This window comes from Phaeodactylum tricornutum, chromosome 6, assembly GCF_000150955.2.
Source record: "Phaeodactylum tricornutum CCAP 1055/1 chromosome 6, whole genome shotgun sequence".
Classification (NCBI taxonomy): domain Eukaryota; phylum Bacillariophyta; class Bacillariophyceae; order Surirellales; family Neidiaceae; genus Phaeodactylum; species Phaeodactylum tricornutum.
Window position 1 is genome coordinate 865,675 of NC_011674.1, and position 20,788 is coordinate 886,462.

General features: G+C 50.6%; 10 protein-coding genes across 11 annotated transcripts; 4 read left to right on the forward strand and 6 right to left on the reverse strand.

The window, feature by feature from the left end:
• Positions 1-987: 987 nt before the first annotated feature.
• On the reverse strand, positions 988-2,315 carry PHATRDRAFT_45331 (predicted protein). Its single transcript, XM_002179488.1, has one exon. It carries the CDS (start codon positions 2,275-2,277, stop codon positions 1,255-1,257), a length of 1,023 nt encoding a protein of 340 aa, XP_002179524.1. The 5' UTR covers positions 2,278-2,315; the 3' UTR covers positions 988-1,254.
• Positions 2,316-2,656: 341 nt separating this feature from the next.
• On the forward strand, positions 2,657-3,526 carry PHATRDRAFT_45332 (predicted protein; the record flags this gene model as incomplete). The annotated part of the gene is made up of 1 exon (XM_002179273.1): positions 2,657-3,526. The coding sequence occupies exon 1, from the start codon at positions 2,783-2,785 to the stop codon at positions 3,524-3,526; it is 744 nt and encodes a 247-aa protein (XP_002179309.1). The 5' UTR covers positions 2,657-2,782.
• Positions 3,527-3,700: 174 nt separating this feature from the next.
• Positions 3,701-5,852, reverse strand: 6PGDH (6-phosphogluconate dehydrogenase). 2 transcript variants are annotated; one of them, XM_002179490.1, is made up of 4 exons: positions 5,789-5,852; positions 5,390-5,490; positions 4,713-5,273; positions 3,701-4,641 (listed from the first exon to the last, which is right to left on the reverse strand). In XM_002179490.1, the coding sequence occupies exons 2-4, from the start codon at positions 5,450-5,452 to the stop codon at positions 3,793-3,795; spliced, it is 1,473 nt and encodes a 490-aa protein (XP_002179526.1). In that variant the 5' UTR covers positions 5,453-5,490; positions 5,789-5,852; the 3' UTR covers positions 3,701-3,792. The 2 variants fall into 2 exon arrangements, with proteins under 2 accessions (XP_002179526.1, XP_002179525.1); XM_002179489.1 differs by having other exon boundaries at positions 5,390-5,833.
• A 528-nt stretch (positions 5,853-6,380) lies between these two features.
• Positions 6,381-7,458, forward strand: PHATRDRAFT_45334 (predicted protein). The gene has a single exon (XM_002179274.1). It carries the CDS (start codon positions 6,498-6,500, stop codon positions 7,407-7,409), a length of 912 nt encoding a protein of 303 aa, XP_002179310.1. The 5' UTR covers positions 6,381-6,497; the 3' UTR covers positions 7,410-7,458.
• A 107-nt stretch (positions 7,459-7,565) lies between these two features.
• On the reverse strand, positions 7,566-9,108 carry PHATRDRAFT_45335 (predicted protein). The gene has a single exon (XM_002179491.1). The coding sequence runs from the start codon at positions 8,942-8,944 to the stop codon at positions 7,772-7,774; it is 1,173 nt and encodes a 390-aa protein (XP_002179527.1). The 5' UTR covers positions 8,945-9,108; the 3' UTR covers positions 7,566-7,771.
• A 588-nt stretch (positions 9,109-9,696) lies between these two features.
• PHATRDRAFT_8270 (predicted protein) lies at positions 9,697-9,948 on the reverse strand (the record flags this gene model as incomplete). Its single annotated transcript, XM_002179492.1, has 1 exon — positions 9,697-9,948. A coding segment is annotated over one exon (252 nt), but the record flags the coding sequence as incomplete, so codon positions are not given.
• Positions 9,949-11,865: 1,917 nt separating this feature from the next.
• PHATRDRAFT_19821 (predicted protein) lies at positions 11,866-13,099 on the forward strand. Its single transcript, XM_002179275.1, has one exon. The coding sequence runs from the start codon at positions 11,931-11,933 to the stop codon at positions 13,035-13,037; it is 1,107 nt and encodes a 368-aa protein (XP_002179311.1). The 5' UTR covers positions 11,866-11,930; the 3' UTR covers positions 13,038-13,099.
• Positions 13,100-14,037: 938 nt separating this feature from the next.
• PHATRDRAFT_45338 (predicted protein) lies at positions 14,038-16,830 on the forward strand (the record flags this gene model as incomplete). Its single annotated transcript, XM_002179276.1, has 1 exon — positions 14,038-16,830. Exon 1 carries the CDS (start codon positions 14,149-14,151, stop codon positions 16,828-16,830), a length of 2,682 nt encoding a protein of 893 aa, XP_002179312.1. The 5' UTR covers positions 14,038-14,148.
• Positions 16,831-17,118: 288 nt separating this feature from the next.
• On the reverse strand, positions 17,119-18,262 carry PHATRDRAFT_35018 (predicted protein; the record flags this gene model as incomplete). The annotated part of the gene is made up of 2 exons (XM_002179493.1): positions 17,119-18,132; positions 18,209-18,262. 2 exons carry the CDS (start codon positions 18,260-18,262, stop codon positions 17,119-17,121), a joined length of 1,068 nt encoding a protein of 355 aa, XP_002179529.1.
• A 676-nt stretch (positions 18,263-18,938) lies between these two features.
• On the reverse strand, positions 18,939-20,573 carry PHATRDRAFT_45339 (predicted protein; the record flags this gene model as incomplete). The annotated part of the gene is made up of 3 exons (XM_002179494.1): positions 18,939-19,395; positions 19,509-20,225; positions 20,556-20,573. 3 exons carry the CDS (start codon positions 20,571-20,573, stop codon positions 19,126-19,128), a joined length of 1,005 nt encoding a protein of 334 aa, XP_002179530.1. The 3' UTR covers positions 18,939-19,125.
• Between the last annotated feature and the right edge of the window lie 215 nt (positions 20,574-20,788).

Sequence of the window (20,788 nt, forward strand, 5' to 3'; positions counted from 1 at the left end):
GGAGGAGATGAGTTGCTCGATCCCTGATCGTGTTCATCGCATTTTGCTTGAATTGTCTCGATGATGCTTTTTACCGTCGATCCTCCCGATCGATTCATCATCATGTAAACGGTGTTTTTGTTGTTGTAGTTGAGCACCTGACCTCGACTGAGAACCGAATCTGAAATACTTCTTCTGGAGTTAATATCCGCCGGTGTTGGTTGCAAGTTGTCAGACAGAGAAGTGTGTAAAGGTGACGGAATAGAAGTATTCATTGCAAGGCAATCGCTTTCAGGGTTCATCTTCGCTTGCGAATGGGTCTCGATGATCCTTCTGAAAGTTCTTCCTTTGACGAGAGCGAAATGTACGAAATTATACGCTGATCAGCATTATGGTGAGTCTTTTACTTGGGATTCTGTATGGCGGTGTACTATTTCGGACGGAGATTGGGCTTGCATTCGCGGACCCGTGGCGTCCGGAACGTGAAAAGATGACTTTCTGATGGAGAAGATGTCACAGTTGGCATATTTTTCATGTGAAGCACGAGCACTTACAGATATTTCCTATGTAGAAAGTAAGATCGTACGATTAGATTTGGCTTCGGACTTTTTGAAGCTTTAAGGGTTCGGCAAGCTGTCTAGGTCGCTATCTTACAAACCGAAACTTTTATCAAGGGCAATTAAAAGTAAGTAAATACCCAAATAACAGTAAGTAGATAATTTCACTTCTCACTTTCAGTACTGACTCATAGGAGAATATGTAAGATTCCCGATAAACAAAGATTCACTGGTTAACGAAAAAAGAAAACAAGAAACAGTCTATTGCCATTATAAGTATTCTCATTCCGCTCGGAAAAGATGACGTCATAGTAAAATATTGATGGTTTCCGTAGTTGATGGTCGGTGGACGGAGGGTAACGTTTATCCACTCTCATCGGGTAAAAGAGATTGACACAGTTCGTGTGAATCGGTTTATCGAACGTTATGCCGTGTTTGTGCTTGGTGACGTAGACGAGAGATGAACCTGTTTGTCCAGAACGGAATCGAATCTGCAGTTTCTATCCATACTGCCAAGTACCACACGATACTAGACGAAGTCGGTGTGTTCACGATGGAACCAGTCGACTCCCAATGTGTGTTCGTAGCCGAACCCTTAGTCTCGAGTCTCTCACTCTCTAACTCGAACATTGTTCGGGCCCAGTGGTCTACGAAATTGCTAGGCCGGAAGCGCATGTGTCGTTGGTGTAATTCGTGATGGTGGCGAAAGCGACGGAACTTACGACGTTTTCCGGCGGACTCGCCATATCTCAATGTCGTCGACCGCATAGACGGGATCGTGTTCTGTCAAAGGCACTACCAGTACATCCAAATGCCGCGCCGCCGCCAGAGTGCGAAACTCGTCCCGTGGATCGTAGTCGGGATAGTAGCGGTGTTCATACGAGAGGATAGCTTCCGTGTTGGGTTTGACCAGAAGTTGGTCGATGGCTTGGACCAAGGGTGCAATCGGATAGAGCTTGGGGAGTACACAGTCCGCCACGAGTACTACATCAACCTCCCAGTCGTCTGGAATGCTACCCGTGCCCCACCAATAGTGTTGGGTGTGCACGGGGCAGCCTTGAATGACACTGACGTTCATTGGGTCGGTCGTCGTGACGGTTATTGCTGTTGTGGTAGTGTTTAAAACCGACAACGACTCAGCGGTACGGACAATGTTCTCACGGGCCAATTGAACCACAGTGGGTTCGCCGTCGGTACAGAGTACCCGCTTCGCGCCCAGAAAGGCTGCCGCAATGCTGGTGACGCCCGTACCGGCGCCGAGATCGACGACGGTGCGACCCCGGAGTGTAACGGAATGTCGCTCGAGGTACTTGAGGAGGACCATGGCAGCGGGCCAAACGGTAGCACCGGTGCCGTACGTCTGTTCCGCTTCCCCCCGCTGGACTTGCCGTACTTTTACGATTTGATTGGCAATGGTGACTGGGTAGTCCTCATCCTGTGAATAGCGATTGCGCCAACCGAGTGACTGAATACGCTGGTGCATCCATTCACTCGGTTGTCGTTTCGTATTGGTAGCACTAGTCGTGTTTCTAGTACTACCTTTGTTGCGGGTGATATTGCTAGTACTAGCCGAAAGGGGAAAGGATGTGGGGTTGACCGAATGTGCCGTTTGGGCGTCCAGCGCCGCAAAAAAAGCCCGAGCGGTGGCCGATGTCGGTCTCGAAAGTTTCGTGCCGTTGTCGGGATTGCCGTCCTTGTCGTCGACAAGGACACCATTTTCGATGAGGGCAGTACTCGCCATGTTCAGATAGGTTCTCGGTCGTGGTGGCTTCGATGGCACTGGCAGGACAACCACGAAACGGTATCGAACGGTGTAGCTATCGTCGACGGCATCGATCGGTGCAGACATCGTAGACTCGCTTTGGTCATTTTTCATATGTCGGTGAACTAGAATTGTCCTACGATCGGTCATTGATTCCCGCACACACGTGAACAGAAAAAGACGAAGGACCCTAACCATGATCGAACATATCTGACATCGCTTCGTGTGACGCAGTTGAGAAAAGGTTGGAAGATCTTTCCGTTCGTCTGTCTATCCGGCCTTGACTGTATGAGTCGGGTGTATTCTTGATTTTGATTGTCTGTGTGTAACAAACATCCTCACGCCATCACGAAGGCAACGAAAAGCCCAAAAGCGGCTAACCCAACTGTCTAGACTTCCCAACGCAATCGTACGAGTGTCAGGAAACCCAACGCAACATAGCGTCACGTATCAACACATTCCGTCCGTTTTTGCGAACGACACCATGGCACGGTTCCTTCTAGTACTACTGGGTTATAGTCTCGTGGTTCCATCCGTAGCATTCCGCGCATCGGTAGTCTCCCGACGGACCGTTCGCGGCGCCGACGTGTCGCTCGGGGCCGCTTCGCGTCGATCCTTTCTCGTCACCAACGCCGCCGCGGCGGCGGCAGTGTCTGGTTGGGGTTTGTGGACTGCACCAGCAGCACAAGCTGTCGGCCCCGTCAAGATTACGCTGGAAGCCTTGTCGTACCAGGCCCGTCCGTGCCCACCGGACAAACCCATTCCGGGACAAATGGCCATGAAGGGCATGCGGGGACTCTGTGTCACGGTGGAAGCGAAGCTTAAGGATGCGGCGCCCAAGGATTTGGAAAAAGTCGGTGTCTACGGATTCATCACCGACGCGAGTACCGGGAATTCTGTACTCGCCAACAACCCCGATCTGTCCACCGATGCTGGACAGTTCGCCATGGTGGAATCCGTCACCCCCAAGGATAAGAAAATCCTTTTTGAATTCGTCGCCGCCGTACCATCGGACAAAGATCTCTCCCAATACGAAGACGGCATTGGACCTTTGGATTTTGAGAGTCTCCGCATCATCAGTTATCCCGGAGGGCAGCAGTACGGAGCTATTAATCCCTGTGAAATGAACGAATTCAGTGAGGAATGCGAAGTGTGGGAGCAGGAGAACGGTAGTTACCAAAAGGCAGAATTTATGGTGAAGAGTAACCCACGTACCAAGGGTGGTTAATCGAACAACCAATGGGTTTGGGTCCAGCAATGTGATGTGGTTCGTACAGCCTCTCGGGTTGGTTCGATGCCAATTGTATTGACTGTAACAGCCAACGCCTTCTTATCCATTGCACAATAAAAACGCACGCAAGCAAGCAGGCAAACTAAAACAAGGTCCTTTGAAGACATGAGTGATATTAAAATGACTCGCTATTGCTGACGAAGTTTGTGATTTACCAATACTTAGATTTGATATACGTTAACGCGACTCGGGATCCGTGGCGTCTAGAGCTCACCCGCGGTGCGGCCCGTCAAATCACCAATATCCTTGTGCGTTTCGTCCCACAAGCAATGAAAAGTGCCATCACGATCGACACGATTGTAAGTGTGTCCGCCAAAGAAATCGCGCTGCGCTTGAATCAGGTTGGCCGGCAAGCGATCACGACGGTACTGGTCAAAGTAGGAAAGAGCAGCGGACAAGGCCGGGGTAGCGATACCGCTAGCGACGCCCAAAGAAACCACGCGGCGCCAAGCCATCTGCCTTGCGTTGATTTCTTCAGCAAACGTTTCGTCCACCAACAAATTCTGCAAGTCCTTGTTCTTTTCAAAGGCGGCCGTGATCTTGCTCAACAAGCTCGCGCGAATGATGCAGCCTCCACGCCACATTTTGGCACAGAGGGAGAGGTCGACGTCCCACTCGTTCTTGTCGGACGCGGCCTGGATGATTCCCATTCCCTGCGCATACGAAGTTACCTTGGCGCAGTACAACGCTTGCTGCAGATCCGACAAGATTTGATCCTTGTCGACTTGCGGCATTTCGTTGGATGGTCCCTGGAGGACTTTGCTGGCAGCGACACGTTCTTCCTTGCGGCCGGAAATGTAGCGACTATCGAGGGAAGCTGCAATGAGAGGGGCTGCAACACTCTGTTCGGCAGCTTCTTGTACCGTCCAACGGCCAGTACCTTTCATTCCTGTCTTGTCAAGAATCTTGTCCACCACGTATCCGTCGTCGGTCAAATCGTCCTTGCGAGCCAAAATCTTGGCCGTGATTTCAATGAGGTACGACTCGAGATCACCAGAGTTCCAGTCTTCAAAGAGTGTGGCCATTTCATCGTTGCCCATACCGACAATATTCTGCAACAGGATAGGTGAGAACAAGCTCCAAAGGTTTAGGTGCACAGGCTCCGCTCCGTTGAATAGCCTACCTTTAGAATATCGTAGACCTCTCCAATCAACTGCATGTCGCCGTATTCGATACCGTTGTGCACCATTTTGACGTAATTGCCCGCTCCGATTGGTCCGCAATAACCCGTGCAGGGTTCTTCCGGATCCCCAGCCTTGGCGGCACACTTCATGATGATGGGTTCAATCAAGTCGTACGCCTTTCGGGGACCGCCAGGCATGAGAGAAGGTCCGTTGCGGGCTCCTTCTTCGCCACCAGAAATTCCCATGCCGATGAACATGATACCCTTCTTTTCCAATTCTTCGTGACGACGAATCTGATTCGGGAACCATTCGTTGCCTCCGTCAATAATGACATCCCCTTCTTCCATGAATTCGCTGATCGCTTCGATGGTCAAATCGACAGGTTTTCCGGCTTGGACGAGAATGACGACTTTCCGAGGCTTGCTGAGTTTGGAAATAAATTCTTCGGGAGATTTGGTACCGATCAAGGGCAAATCGCCTTCGTCCTTGGCGCGTTGGACCGTCGTATCGACTTTGGAGGGCGAGCGGTTGCAAACGGCAACGGTGAACCCGTGCGACGCCTACAGAGAAAACGACACAGCAAGGCAAAATCCGTGAGACATGGTTTGGTCGGTCGCAGTACGGAGTCCACCAGTGCGTCGGTGATTGATTCAACTCGAATGCTCCCTACACGTACCATATTGAGCGCAAAATTCTGTCCCATGACAGCAAGACCGTAAAGACCAATATCGCAGCTCATCCTGTTTATCTCGTTGGTGGAAAGTGTTTGAATAGATTCTAAAGTTGTCGTGCAGAAAGCGGCAAACAGTAGGATTGTGAGGAACATGAGTATGCTACACGGTGTACTGTATTGTCGGCTAAGGTACGTCGCCAAAGCCGATCCGGGACGACATCCGCCAACGTAGTCAGAGAGCGTGGAAGATGAAAGTCATTCTTGGAAGATCCTGTGGTTCGGGTCCTTTGCGTAAATTCCAAATCGCAAAGAATCAAACCAACATTCTCGTCTCTAGAACCAACCATCAACCCAGTCAGTATCATCCTGTACTGTTCCGGTGTGTGGAGACATGGTACGCACCTTTTGCGATTGCTTCGCGATTGCAACAGTTCTCGTGAACAGCAGTTGCGATGGCCGTTTTATGACGCCATTAGAATGCGGTTGACTGTGAATTCGGTCTGGGAGAACCCTCCAGGATCTCGTGCCCCGTTTCATCGTCTGCTTGGGAAGTCCTGCACAGAGAAGACGTTACGGTTCTGGAAAGATCCCCATTTATAGAGCGGGAGATTTTCTATTTGGGTGGTGAACCGCAAACAGGTTCAGCTATTCGGGTGGAACACTAAGTAATGGCTTAATTGAAAACGTGCAAATTCGAATATAATTAGATGTGGTCCAAGGAAGAGGTAATATGGTTAAATGACAACTCATCCCGACGACGAGAGAGCGACGTCCTATGCGACTCCATGCAATCTGGCAAGTCATTTTGGCAAGCCAGGTTCTATTCTCCGGGTTTTGCGTACCGATGAATTAATGCGATCCGGGTTTCCTGTTGCTCGATTCAAACTTTCGTTGACAGTGAGTAGCCGTCAGTAGAGTCAGTACGGGAACTTCTGTAGAAAGACACGCGTCAATGACATCCCGGCGACAGCACACGTTCACGCCCAAATTTCGACGATGGCGAACCACGTCCCGTAGGCGCAGACCCCAAAACTACACCGATCGGAACAACGGTCGACACCCCGCCTCTGGGTCATTCGAATTCGTCATTCTGTTGATCAAAAGCTCAAAGATGTCGCTACCAGATGCACAGGTAGAAGTATCCACGGCGTCGAGTGCGGACACTGCGTTGTTTGGATCACTCAATGCGACAATCGCCGATCACTTGAGTAGTCAGGTCGACGAGACTCTCGCCATTGGTGTGGCTACCTTACCTCTCTTGCAGAGTCAACCGTCGCGAGCCGAAACTCTCCACGCAATGCTACGAAGATGCTACTGGAAGAACGTTGACGTCTTCGAAGTCTACTGCGATCGTAACGTGTTTACCACGAACATGTTTCCTATCGAACGCCGCACCGCGATTGCTGAGCTCTACACGCAAGCCCAGCGGGAGAACACCAGTGCTGATACGATTCTGCAGGAAGCCTTCGCCCAGACTGTAGAAGAAGCGACAACTTCGCCAACCGATGCGCCCCGAAAGGTCGAGTCCGCCGTGCCAGTTCCTTCCGAACAAGATGTACAGGATCTCCACAAAGAACTAGCGTCTCTACGCCTCCGGCTCCGCGACGCCCACCGTCGCAAGCTCCAAGTGACGCAGTCGATCAAAGAGCTCGACGTCGCCAATCACTTGGCGAATCTTGCCAACGAAACATTACAGGTCTGCCCCAACCCCGACGGCTCCCCTGCACTCGGTCTGGATCAGGTACACCAGACGGTTACGGCCACGCTCGTGGGCACGGAAAGGTTGACCACTTTACAAGGAAAAGGCCTTGATGTCATCCAAGAGATGGAACGCAAAACACGGGAACGTGGACCGGAAGAGGAGCCCGAGGACACGGTGGACCTCATGCTCGCGTCCGGTACCATCAATCGTCACCATAAGAAGCCCAAGACACTGACCGAACGGTACGCACAGGAACAGGCGGAAATGGGGACGCATCGGACCGCGGTACGGGCCATTTTGGGAGATAGCAATAATCATTGATGAGATTGATAGTCATGACGAGGGAATAGTAGTAAAAGGTGTTTTACATTAAAGTTTTGTTTTGATTATGTGTTGTGCGGGTGTGTGTATGGATAGAGATGGCTGTCTGAAATCGACAAAACCTCTTCTCTGGACTTTTCGCTTTCAATGCAATGGATGCAGCTGCCATTGGACTGCAGCCCTATTTGTGCTACCCTTTGATCCTTGTTATTCTCTCTACAGTTTTATCCACTATATGTATGGATTGTTGAGTATATATAAATATTAGGTGCATGCGGGTCCCTGTGGTATGGCGTTGGTCTGTGTGTGTATGTGTCACAATCATTGCTGAATCGCACGCCGGTGTGTCCTAGAAGAGACTTCTAATCCTTCTTGTCCTTTTTGCGTTCGTCATCTTCGTCGGTTTCGGCATTCGGTGAATCAGTACGTTTCGGAGTAAAGCGACCTTGGACGTCGAACATGTCCACCGTCGGTATACGGGCATTGACGGCTTCGCTAATGATGGGGATCTTGTCGGGCGTGCCGCCCAAGAGCGAACTCACGGTACAGTACCCCAGTGTGGCGAGCAGCGTAACGAACATGACGTCGGAACCAATCTCCGTCACACCCTGTGGCAAGAACTTTCCACCCCCCACTAAACTGAAAACGGCAGCGATCAATCCGGGGAAGAACAAGGCAATGTCCAAAAAGATGGCCTGCTGCATATTGTAACGGATCAAACGGTTGATGGTGGGGTTCCCGGACAAGAAGGAAAGCGCAAAAAAAGCAATAAAACCTCCAAACGGGATACTCCGGTACAAGGCGTACGAAAGCGCAATAATTCCGGAGATCGGATTGTCGGGGTTTTCCAGAACGAGAAAGCGGGCAAACTGGAGACCATCCAGGAGTGGAAATAGGTACGGTAATACCGAGATTAGCTTGTCTTGCGTGGTGGGTGCGCGGTCGTTAATCATATCGAGACGGGCCTGCAGAAACTTGGAAGCCTCTTCTTCTTGTTGTGCCGCTCGCTTTGCTTGCAGAGCCTGCGCCTTTTCGTCCCGCGCCAAGGCGTCAAGTTTATTGCGAAACTGTTCGACAGTCACGAATTCTTCCAATTTAAGCGTCCCATCGCCCGTCTTGTCGAAATCATGCATAAGCATTTTGACCCGGGTCTCTGAAAGTTCCATTTTGAGGTTCTTTTCGAGTCCAGCTTTTAGTTCTGCCAGCGAGATCTCGCCGTCTTGGTTGGTATCGAACTTGCGAAAGGCTCGTTCAGCGGCGTCGGCAATTTGCTGTTTTTGCGAGGCTTCCAAATTGGCTGCCTCCGAACGCAGTTTGGCCGCCATGGACTTGAGTCGTTCGATCTCTTCGTCGTCCGTATCGGCGGATTTAAGAACGGGAGCGGATCGGAGTGGGACTTTCGGAACTATTCCGAATTTGGGCGACGTTACAATCGCTCGGAACGTTGCGGTAGCTGACCGAGACGGGGCGAACGCGTCGGTCGTTGTCGTCAGTACGGCCAGCAATAAGGCAGTCTGCCTCGTGGATAAATTCATTGCTAATAAGGGTCAGGAATGAAAGTGAACTGTTGGGTTGGCTGGAAAAGAATCACAAGCGCAGCAAATGCAAATTTATGGGGTGGTATTCACTGTCAGAGCGGATACAATAATCCAGTCGGGTGGTGTTTTACAGCTAATACGTAAATCCGAATGGATCAGCCGAAAGTGGGGGAGGTATCGGAATGACGGACACGGGCAGAGCAGCAGCGTGCGGATCTTGGGCATGTTTTCTCGCACGCGAACGCAAAACCAGCACATATATGTTTGTGGCGTGGGTCGCTCTTGGAATCACATCGAAGATCTTCCTCAACAACGTCATACAGCGTGACTCAGTGCCGATTTCCATGACTGACACAGTCAACGTCCCGACCTCACCAAAGAGCTCAACAGCCTAGTTTACATTGCAATTACACGAATCAAGCTTCGCGGACTGTGAGACCGCAATATCAGGAATACGCAACGGTACGTGTCACCGTGTTCATTCCAATACATATCCACCATTTCATGTGACCAGTCGGGAACGGCTCTTAAAGGAAGACGTTTGTACCGTGTCTCTAGAGAGAAGCTTTTTGGACTATTTAGGTCTAGAGTTGCGCTACTCGATCTCTAGTAAAGGCGTAAGCAAAGTTACGTATCGCAAATCATTCACAGTCAATAGGTGTGGTTTACAATGGCTGATGACCCAGTGGCGTTTAGTTGCTGTATTCATCCGAAAAGTCGTCCCCATCGCTGTCGTAATCGTCTTGCTCACGACGTGCGGGTCGGCTGCCCTTGGGCTGTGCTTCATTGACTCGGATGATGCGTCCGTCCAGCTCGCAGCCATCAATTTCCTCGATCGCACGTTGCGCGGCTTCCTTGTCCATGGTAACGAATCCGAAACCCCGAGCGCTGCCGGTTTCCGGGTCTTCCGGCATGTAGCAATCGATCACGGTGCCGAATTCTTCAAACAGCTCCTGCAGCGTCTCTGGGACGGTGTAGAAAGAAAGATTACCAATGTACATTTTGGTGCGATCCGCGTTGCGGGGACCGCGTTTGCCGGCGGCCTTTTTCCCGGGCGGCAAGGGCACACTCACCACCATTTTGCGGCCTTCGTATTCCATACCGTTGGTGGCGTCGATTGCCGCCTGAGCGTCTTCTTCCTTCATGGTGACGAAGGCAAAACCCCGACCGTTACCGGTCGCGGCGTCGAGCGGAATGTACACTTCGATTACTTCCCCGTAGGCACGGTAGAATTCCATCAGAGCTTCCTTGGTGGCTTCGAACGGGATATTACCAACATACAGCTTCTGTGCGCCATCCTGTTCCCTGCGTTCTTTTTTGGGGACATCTTCCTTGGGAAGAGACTTGTTTACGCGCAACATGCGACCGTTCACTTGCTGGTTATCGAGGCCAGCAACGGCGGCTTCCATTTCTTCCGGCGAGCCCATGTCTACAAAGGCGAATCCACGAGGCTGTCCCGTCATTTTGTTGCGAGGAATACTGACCAATTCAACCTTGCCGAACGGTGTGAGCATGTCGCGGACCTCGTCGTCGGTTGTTTCTAATATGAGCAATGAAACAAAAACAAAAACAGAGTGAGTACGAATAGTTGTCCACCGGATCGCGGAGTCACGATAGTTGCAGCAGTCAAGCTTATCTGCTCCACAAAGGAATTCAAAGACAACTCGTTTGCGACTAAACCACTTTTCCCCTCGGGCTAACGAAAATGGATCGGCTCGGATCGGCGGGCGGCTTACCAAAGGGAAGGTTTCCAACAAACAGAGTGTGTCGTACGCGTTCGACCACACGCTTGGGGGCTTCCTTTTCCTCATTGTTGATTCCTTCATCCACTACCGGTGATTCGGCGGAGGAATCAATCTCACTCGCGACGAAGAGAGGCTGTCGGGGAGCAGTGTTGGCGACCGATACCCCGAAGGAAAGCCGAGAGAGGCGTGACGCGGCCGGACGCGCCACAAAGGCCTCGGCCGATGTAGCAAACACCAGCAACAGTAAAGTAGAAATAGCTGATGTACTAGAAGTCATGGTAGTGTCTAGGGGGTTTTACACTGTTGCCGCTTGGTGTAACGAAAAGAAAAAAGGGGCAACGACGATCTTTGACGATTCGAAAGAACGGAAACGTTGTGTGGTTTTGCCTCGCACGAAACTGGTGTCGGCTCTTTGATTGGACTACAACCGTACGTACACACGGTTGTGTGGTGTTCGATGGTGTCGAGGTCCTCTGTCGTGGTGAGTGTCGCGGTAGATACATTTTTCAGCGAAAGACGTCAGTGACCGGGAGGGCAGCAGGCGGCTTCCGGACAGGCGGTTTCGATGGACGACTTCCCATTGGTTGAATATTCGTCCCGAACTGACTCTGATTATCAGCAAGTGATAGTAACATACATAGGTAGGTTTCCTTGTCTTGCTGAACTACAGGTGGGTGGCTCATCTTTCAAAATTAACCATGGCACAACAGCGCTATTCATAGTCAACTTGGATGGATATCATGAAAGCACGGAAACACACAAGAAAAGAATGGCTGTTGGGGCCAATATATTTGTTGCTAGAAAGTGCTCCAATTTTATAATTGATGGAAGTACAAAAATTGTGGGTCATGTTTTGACTGTGAAGCAAAAGCAATGGGTCCAAGCCGGGAATCGAACCCGGGACCTCTTCCAAGTTAGGTGTTCCCTAAAGAAGAATCATACCCCTAGACCACTTGGACATCCCATGTTACGCTATTTCTGCGCGTACATTTTACTCTGACTTTATGTATAATAACTGGTTTTAGGAATCATTTCTGTGTTCAATCACAGGCTAGTTTCTGCGCCGTACAGTAAGTTTCTTGCAAATCATCTCTTGGTTCATGTTGACTTGTGAATGGCAAATGGCAGAAGCCGCAATACGACCGACCTTGTAACGACACACAAACAGTACCAACACACCTTTTCACAGTCACGCACCGAGATTTTAGTCATACTATCGCACAAGTAGGGAGACAGTCATGACGGAGGCATCGAGTGAGAATGCGGGTGACGCTCCGGCCAACGCCAACACGGGCTGCGTTGGGCCCACATCGGAAACGGCCGGCAAGGCTTCGGCGTGCGACGGTTGTCCCAATCAGAGCGCGTGCTCAACGGGGGCCTTTTCCTCCCCCGAAGCTGTTGCCAAGGCGGAAGCGGAAGTGGAAGCACTCAATCGAAGTCTTTCCAACGTGTCGCACGTGATTTTGGTCCTTTCCGGTAAAGGTGGTGTGGGCAAGAGTACGGTAGCGGCCCAGCTGTCGCACACGCTGTCCAACCAAGGCTACGCCGTGGGGTTGCTGGATGTGGACTTGTGCGGACCGTCGGCGCCGCGGATGGTTCTGGGCGACGCGTGTACGTCACAAACGATACACAAGTCGGGATCGGGTGCGTGGACTCCCGTGTACGCCAGCGCAAACCTCGCCGTCATGAGTATTTCATTCATGTTGCAGGATACCAATCAGGCTGTTGTCTGGCGGGGTCCGCGCAAAAACGCGCTAATTCAGCAATTTCTGACGGAAGTAGACTGGACGGGAGACACGGACGGACTCGATTATCTCATCATTGATACACCGCCCGGTACCAGTGACGAGCACATTTCTACGGTCCAGTACTTGCAAAAGGCTTCCGCTGTAAGTGGGGCCGTTGTCGTGACCACGCCGGAGGAAGTCAGCTTGGCCGACGTCCGTAAAGAACTCAGTTTCTGTCGCAAAACGGATGTCCCCGTTCTAGGCATCATTGAGAACATGGGATCCTATCAGACACGACTCTCACAAATGGAATTTTCCAAAGACGGACAGGATTGCACGGCGCAGATGCTCGCCGTTTTGCGAGAAAAATGTCCGGAAGTACTGGATTGCGTTGCAGCTTCAAACTTGTTTTCGGTCAATGCGGGGGGAGCCGAACAGATGGCCACAGATTACGGTGTTCCTTTCATGGGACGGTTACCCCTTGATCCTGATTTGCTCAAGGCTTGCGAACAAGGCAAGTCCTTCGTACAAACACACCCCAATGCGAACGCCGCCGTGGCTCTGAAACAATTTGCTCGTCAGCTCAACAAGGTTCTTCCGGTCAATATGGATGAGTAAAACATTGGACAAAGTAGGTAGTTTCTCAGCTGTAGAGCTTGTGTAAACGACATTATCATCTGCGGTGTAATATACTTGGAGAGGGGCTTCTAATGTATGCGAGGAGTTGGGTAGCTTTGATCAAATCTCCTTTCCGGGTTGTATCCAAAACCCGAACCCTCGACGGAAAGCAATCCGATTCCGTTGTCAAGATATAAGTGAATATGCTTGATATACCTTAAATGTGACGAGGTCAAAGGACGTGATTTGGGGATAGCGCTCCGTGGTTCAATTCCATGGCACGTTAATTTTGACATGGTAACGTCCGGGAGTTCGATACCCGATTTGAAAAAGTCTTGATTTGCCGACACCTGACCTGGGGTGGATAAAGAAGAAAGGGGTAGGGGTCATCTCCTAAGTGGGGAGGATGGCTCAGGGGCAAAGTAACTTGTCGACACCTTACTCGGGTGGATAAAGAAAGGAGGGGCAGGGGTCATCTCCTAAGTGGGGAGGATGGCTCAGGGGCAAAGTAACTTGTCGACACCTTACTCGGGTGGATAAAGAAAGGAGGGGCAGGGGTCATCTCCAGCGTGTGGGGAGGATGGCTCAAGGGCAAAGGAATATCAAGCAGGGAGGATGTCAAGATATAAGTGAATATGCTTGATATACCTTAAATGTGACGAGGTCAAAGGACGTGATTTGGGGATAGCGCTCCGTGGTTCAATTCCATGGCACGTTAATTTTGACATTCCGTCCGTTAGACGAATCGCAGAATGAGAAAATGTCCCAAAGAAAAAACCCAGCCGTTTCCCGCGACAAAACAAATTGACAGTGATGCCCAACATTGCATTCGAAACACAACACCATCCTTACTTTTCGTCGGAGTTCTTTGCAGTGCCAACAAGATACCGTCCACACAACTTGCCTCTGTTCAAGCCTCCCGTTTACTCTAGCAGTCCTAGAGAGGTCCAGTTCGTTCTTTCTTACTGGATAGCGTTATTCCTCGGAGCGACGGCACAAAACGAGTACCCAGAGGATCGCACTCCGTCCGTCCAAAGTGACGCTATCGTAACCCTTACGAGAGCGTAAGGTAGACGGCGTTTCGTACCAAAAGTCCGTGGCTTTTATCGAAATGTCAACTGCCGAGATGAATATTCGCTTCGCCAGTCCGGGTGCGACACGCTTCGATTCCGTGAATGCCAGTACGGCGAACTCTTCGAACTTAAAGGTCCGAGTTTCGCCCACAAAGTCGGTCGCATCCACTACTGCACCCGTGTGGACTTTGCTGCGTACTATTCTGTTGGACCTTCCGTTGGCGCTTCTCTTTGCGTCCTTTTTGTTCGTCTACGCCTGCCAATACATTCACAGCACCTACTATATTCCCTTGTACGATCGGGCCCAACGAACGAACGAAGACTTGTACGAAGAGTTCACCTACTACCACCGACACTGCACCAGTTACGATTTATCAACGCACCACTTGCCTGATTTGCTTGTCAACGCATCGGCCTCGTTGACGTCGGTTGCGGCGGCGAAAGAAGTCGTTGAAGATGCCGTGGATACCATGTTAAGGCACGGCGCCATTGTTCTGCCCGGCTTGTTGACCGCCGACGCGGTCCGTGACTTGCGGTCCTACGTGGAACGGCGCAACGCGGCAATTTCCGATACCGAAGTCTATCCCGTGTCGCAAGGAGACCGGCGTCTCAGTTACGGGATTGACGCAACGGAAGATCCCGCCGTCGTCCAGGCTATTCGACAAATTGCCAATCACACACCGTTACGGGCCATTATGCAAGCTTTGCTGGGTGATCCCGACCCGGCGTCGGCCGAAATTACCGCGATTACGGCCTACCCGGGTGCCGAAGATCAATCGTGGCACGCGGATACGAAAGAAGACGGAAACGCGCTCAAGTTCGCCCGTACCTATAGTCACTCGTATAGTCTCTTCCTTCCTCTACAGGAAACTACCGCCGCCATGGGGCCGACCGATGTGTGTCCGGGGACACACTATTGCGCCAACGATGTGACCGAAATGTGTGACACCAACAAAATGGGCCTGCACGAAGCAAACGAAGATCTGGTATTTCACGCTGGCGATGGAGCCTTGTTAAACCAACACGTTTGGCATCGCGGATCTGCACACACCGATCCAAACGCAATGGAACGAATCGTTTTTATCGTGAGTTTCCTGGCCCGTCCAAAGTTTGGCAAAGATCCGCGTCAGCTATCTCGCGGAACGTACTTTCACCAGAAGTGGAACATGTGGGGACACACCTGGAAAGACTTGATGGATCCGATGGCTTCCATGGGGAAGCCTTTCTCCATTCTCCGTTGTTTGAGTATCTACAAGCCTTGGTCTCGTAATTGGGGGTACGACCTTGTGACATCTGCATTTATGCGGTTTTCCAATGAACAATTGGAAAACGAAGACTTGGAATTCCGACTTCTGCCCAGACTGGAGGAAGTCGGTCTGCCATCTTGGCTATGGGGGACCGTCTCCATGGAGGAGGGGCAACGTGTTGCCTGGCAAACGTTCATTTCCGAGACTTTGAATAACACCTTTACCTTTCTAGCGGAAATCAATGTTAAAGCACACGCTGTGTATGGGGCTTTGATTGCTTTTTTTGCTTGTATCGCCAGCATCCGTCGCCAATCGGGAGTCTCAGTATTCCGACGGAACTTTCTCCGCGTGTTGTTGACGCACGGCGTTCTGCTTGGTGTGACGTTCATGATTCTAAGGGGCATTCGCACTTCGGAATGGGGCTCTAGTGTGTTGTTTGGACGGACGCTGCAGCGCCCGTTCCCATCCATTGCAATCACCAGGGAAGTCGAAGATCGAATGCCAATACAGGGGCCGACAACCGTCCCGCATCGATCAGATGTACTGATCGGTTCCCGTTATGATGCGGCCTTTCTTGGAAGTTACGACCGCTGGCTGGACTACCATGCCGGAAACAGCGACTACTTGCAGATTGTGGAAAATCTGGGACCTTTGTACAGGTCGTATCAGCGCCTGGGTCCCTTCTTTACCACTCAAGTTGAGAACAATCTCCTTTCCCTTGTTGAGGAAAGTGAGGGTCGCTTTTTACAACAGAACTTTCGAACAGGTGACTGGCAAATAATGGACGAAGAAGAGGCGAGGCTGGTTGTCCATGACGACCTGATTGCTTGGTCAAAACAGTTGCTATGGGTATTACGTCGTTCCATCGACCACATGGTTGCAGATTACCGCTTTGGATTATTTCGACAGACCTCGTTGGCTCGCTATTCTCAGGTTCATTTGCTGCATTTGAGGCGCACGGTACTGGGTAATCGTCTTGTCTTGTCCAAGTCCAGTCGAAACGGCCGACCTCCTTCTTTACAATCTCAGCTGTCTCTTTCTCCACTTCGCATCGAAGCACTATCACACATTACAATTCACAGACGATCGCTGCTACCTCCAGCAGTACCGCTACCTGAGATTCGAGAAGGAAGCCGTGTATGGTGCAACCTTCAAAACATGGAATGGGATTGGTATCCCGGGGTCGTCGAGAATGCTGATGAGAATTACGAATTTTTCGACGTTGCGTTGGAGGACGGTTTCATTGTCGAGGATGTTGCCAAGATTGACATTCGCCAGTATCCTCATATAAAGGAAGGGATACGTGTACATGGATGCTTTGGAGATGGCTTGGAAGACTGCTTCCCGGGGACGGTATTTCACGTCATGCCCAATCGAGATGTGGGAATTGAGTACGACGATGGCGATGTGGAGGACCGTGTGCCACCGAGTCGCTATTTTGTACCGCCGTTTGCGTACGAGTCTCCGTCATGAAGCCGTGATTCAGTCGCATGTATCCATACCATTGTTTGCTTTTAAACCTAGATAGATGAAAGTGTCTCTTATAGCTCTTAGTTAAGAAAAAGCCTTTCGGAAGCCTTGTCCCCAGTAGAGTAAAGTGAGTGGCCATAACTGAAAACTGCAAGGAGCAAAAAGGGTCCGTACGCTTTCTATCGTTAGGCACAAGAATTGTAGACGACGGAGAGCGGACCCATCAATTGCAATGGCAGGACCAACGTGGACACAGTGTCTGTCTCCGTACCTGTACAAAGCAGCGTATCTTTACCGCATCTGTCGAGGCCAAGATGACCCTGGCGGCGATTGTCGAGCGGAATGGGAAACCAAGCTGGTACTACTGGCCGCACTAACGTGTTGACATTCTTGGCACCGGACCGCCAATGCCGTTTTATTCACAATCAAATGTCGTCGGCAACACGCACAGCGCACCAAATGCTGGGTAACGGACAAGGACAATTTGCGCCGGCGATCCACTACGACTTGTCCCAGTTCGAGACCCGCCGCTGGATCTTTTGGATATCGCTGACTAGGTCGGGATGGAAAGGATGGAATTAAAATTGGAGAGGCCGAACGTAAGTCTCCTTTGCGATGGGCAGGTGGGGGCTCTGCATTTTCACTAATTGGCGGAAACGACTTGGTTGGGAGAAACCGGCTGGTGCTTGCCGAGGCACTGGCTGTTTGACGGAGACGCCGCATCGACTCTTGCGCCTGAAGGACTTGTGGGTCCATTACGGATGCGGCTGCGCTGTGTTCGTGAGGTATTCTGGGTTGGTCTTGCATGGCAGTGGGGGACTGTCCGCGTCGAAACCTTTCTGCTGCAACTGTTGACTGTATTAGAGGCTGAGAAAAATCCTTTGGACTTTTGTGCCCGTCGTAGTTGTGGTAGGCTACACCAATCGCAGTATTGCTATCCGCTGTTAAGCTTGGCTGACCCCACCGATTGTGACTCATCTCTGGGGACACCAGCGAAATGTGGCGTCTGCGGTGAGGCTGTGTAGCAGAAGCTTGCGACACCATCGAAGGCGGCAGAGTGTCGTGTTGAGGTTGTGTTTGTGGTTGACACGATAGATTGGCATGCGCCTGACTCGTTCGTTCAAAGGTACCGGGACGAGTGGGGGCTAACGCTCGGCTCGGAAGGTAAGAGGCCGCATCCGAGGGAGCGCTCGTCCACCTTCCTTCCGATCGAGACATTCGTCGAACCGCAATCAAAGGAAGCCACAGAGAATCCCAAAGCAAAAGTAAGACTTGTCGATTTTGCAATTGGTTTACCGCAACTATCTATGTCGTTAGGAGAATATGTTCAAAAGCATGCGAAGGAAGAAACTACATCGGTGCTGCGATGGTCATTTTAAACTCCGAACAACAAACAGCCGAGAAGAAAGAGGAGCTGTGACGACATTCCGGACATTTTTGTCAATTCTTTTCCCTGAATTTTGAAAATAGTCACGAGCCTTGTTACTCCCGACTTTTACGTAACGTATTTTACTATTAACGTTAGAGACAGGTTAACAAAGATGAAAATGTTTTTTGGTCCAAAATTGATCCTTCGAACCAGAAACATTGCCACGGAGATTTATGGACAATGAAGTCGGTCTACCGGCTGAACCTGATTCACGTCAGAAAGTGAAACAAGCACAGTCTGTTCGCAGTTTTAATGTTCCTGTTCGCTATTCTCTCTTCAGAAAAAAAGGTCACTTCTTAAAGAACACGTACGCAAGTCCTCGTGAGACCAAGATGGACGACATCACCTACTCTAGAGGACGCTGGATTCGCCAAGGCAAAACGAATTTTCTGATTGGAAACGACTTGAGATTGTTTAAATATGACCATCCTAGGAAACACGTAGGAAATTCGCCAAAAACCACTCAAGGAAACGACTTCACAGTCCGATTGTTCAAACATGACCATCCTAGGAAAGACATCGAAAATTCGGCAAAACTACAATGGTCGAGCGGAATTGGGGGTGTCACCAGGCCACTCGCTGGCCGATATCTTTAAACACTCCAGTTCTGTTGAAGGTACACTTTCAGTGTGTTGTAAACTAAGTAGATTCGCAATCAGACTCCATGTAAAGTCAGATGAATACCAAAAGAGCTCTTGCACTTAGAATCTACTCAGCGTTTATATTTGTCAAAGCCTGCATTGGAACTGTTTCTAGATCTAGAAGCTATGTAGAAATGCAAAGCATTCTTCCAAGCATCTCATTGCAGATGAGAAGGAGGAAAAGACGGTATAGCTGGTGTGCCGTAGACGGCCGTCGTCTACGTGTTTCTACATAAACTCTAGACCAGTGACAGCCGCGTCGAGCAGTGATTCGCCGACACCCGTCTGCCCGTTCCGACTCGTCGACGCGAGAGGCATCGCGCCCGACGATCGGTCGTTTCGGGACACTGGTACCGGAGCAGTGCCGGTCACTGCTGCTTGCTTCAGGAGACGCTTTTGTTCGGCTGCGCTGACCCGCTCCGATTCCGATAAAGACCATTGACCAAGCTTTTTACGCTGCGCTTGCGCAACAGCCTGCTCCAGTTCCGCGCGCTTGCCCTGTAGGAATATAAGGAGCAACACAGATAAGGGTCCGATAGCTCTTTTGCAGTGTTTCATGCCAATCCACAGCCAAGTCGTCTGCCGAACAAAAAGGATCGCAATAGACGTACATTGTACTGGGCACCACCGCCAGTATAAAGCTCCGCCAACCCAGCCTTGGCCAATTCCAGCGACAAATCTTTCGGCCCGAATCCGGGAATCCAAGAAAGGAATCGTGGTGGTACCGTTTCCACCGACGCTACCGCCCGGCTGTACTGGTCCTTCCGCAAAAAGGTTACTTTGACCATTTTGTTGTAAACGAGTTTGGAGGTAAAAGATTTGGCTTCTTCGGAAAAAGGTTGCGAAACTTGTCGTTTATTCTTGCCAATTTCGGGAGTATCGATGCCGTACACGCGAATGCTGAGTGTGTCTTTGGCGATGCCCCGCTGTTGGAGCGGTTGTGTGGATTGGCGGCGGAGTCCGTAGCCCGGTACATGCCGGACTCGGATAGTATCTCCGTCAATTATACGTTCCACGAAACCATATATGTAGCGATTGTCGGAAAAGTAGTCGCTGGGAACGTCATCTGCGGTGGAGAACTGAGGAATAAGATTCAGAGATGGCAGATTGAGAATCGCAGTATCATCGGTGCCGGAGGCAGCCCAAGCGGTGGAATCAACGGGCACGAGACCGGACGAGGCCGCGGTAACGACCAAGGTGGTTGCAGTCACTTTCTGCAAAAACTTCCGACGGGAAGGGGTAGCAGGTTGTTGCTCGATTGAGACCAAGCTGGTACAACTTTCATGCTGGGGATCGGAGGGATTTGAGGAAAAACGACACGTATCGATCTTGCGGTAAGTAGCAGCAGTATGTCTGGTTGAAGAGAAGCTCTTCGAGCGGATAACGAAGCCCTCCGCTACTCTAGAGAAAGCGCATAGGCTTACCAGTAGAAGAATCTTACAACCCCGGAGGTGAGAGAAAATGTAGAAAGCAGAATCGTATGTAGCGTCATTGGGAAATATCAACCGTAGATGTTGATATAATCAATATGAAGCGTCGAAGAAAGGAAGTTCACCAGAGGCACGACAACATATGGACCGCTTTGCTTAGGACGCGTATGATGCTTTCTGAATCACGCGACTAGCGATATACAACAGAGATGAAAAATCGGGACGTACCTTCTTCCAAAACATCATCTTTACGCGACTTTGCTTCCTAGATCTAGACTGAATCGACACCCCAGGAGAAGCCAATACGCAAGAAAACGAGGATGAAGATATGGAAAGGAGAGCACTCGCGACTGATATAACAACGAAAATCGTCTGCAGTAGCTGTCGTCGATACACAAATGACGGCATTACCATGGTGGCGACGATTCTGATGTTCACTGCACTAAAGTTGTCTTGGATTC

Bases quoted from the DNA above. Each gene is read 5' to 3' on its own strand.
- PHATRDRAFT_45334 (XM_002179274.1), top strand. From the start codon at position 6,498: ATGTCGCTACCAGATGCACAGGTAGAAGTATCCACGGCGTCGAGTGCG.
- PHATRDRAFT_45331 (XM_002179488.1), bottom strand. From the start codon at position 2,277: ATGGCGAGTACTGCCCTCATCGAAAATGGTGTCCTTGTCGACGACAAG.
- 6PGDH (XM_002179489.1), bottom strand. From the start codon at position 5,539: ATGTTCCTCACAATCCTACTGTTTGCCGCTTTCTGCACGACAACTTTA. The intron at 5,274-5,389 runs GTACGTGTAGGG...TTTTCTCTGTAG, and splicing joins AGAATTTTGCGCTCAATATG to GCGTCGCACGGGTTCACCGT. The intron at 4,642-4,712 runs GTAGGCTATTCA...ATCCTGTTGCAG, and splicing joins AGGTCTACGATATTCTAAAG to AATATTGTCGGTATGGGCAA.
- PHATRDRAFT_19821 (XM_002179275.1), top strand. From the start codon at position 11,931: ATGACGGAGGCATCGAGTGAGAATGCGGGTGACGCTCCGGCCAACGCC.
- PHATRDRAFT_45335 (XM_002179491.1), bottom strand. From the start codon at position 8,944: ATGAATTTATCCACGAGGCAGACTGCCTTATTGCTGGCCGTACTGACG.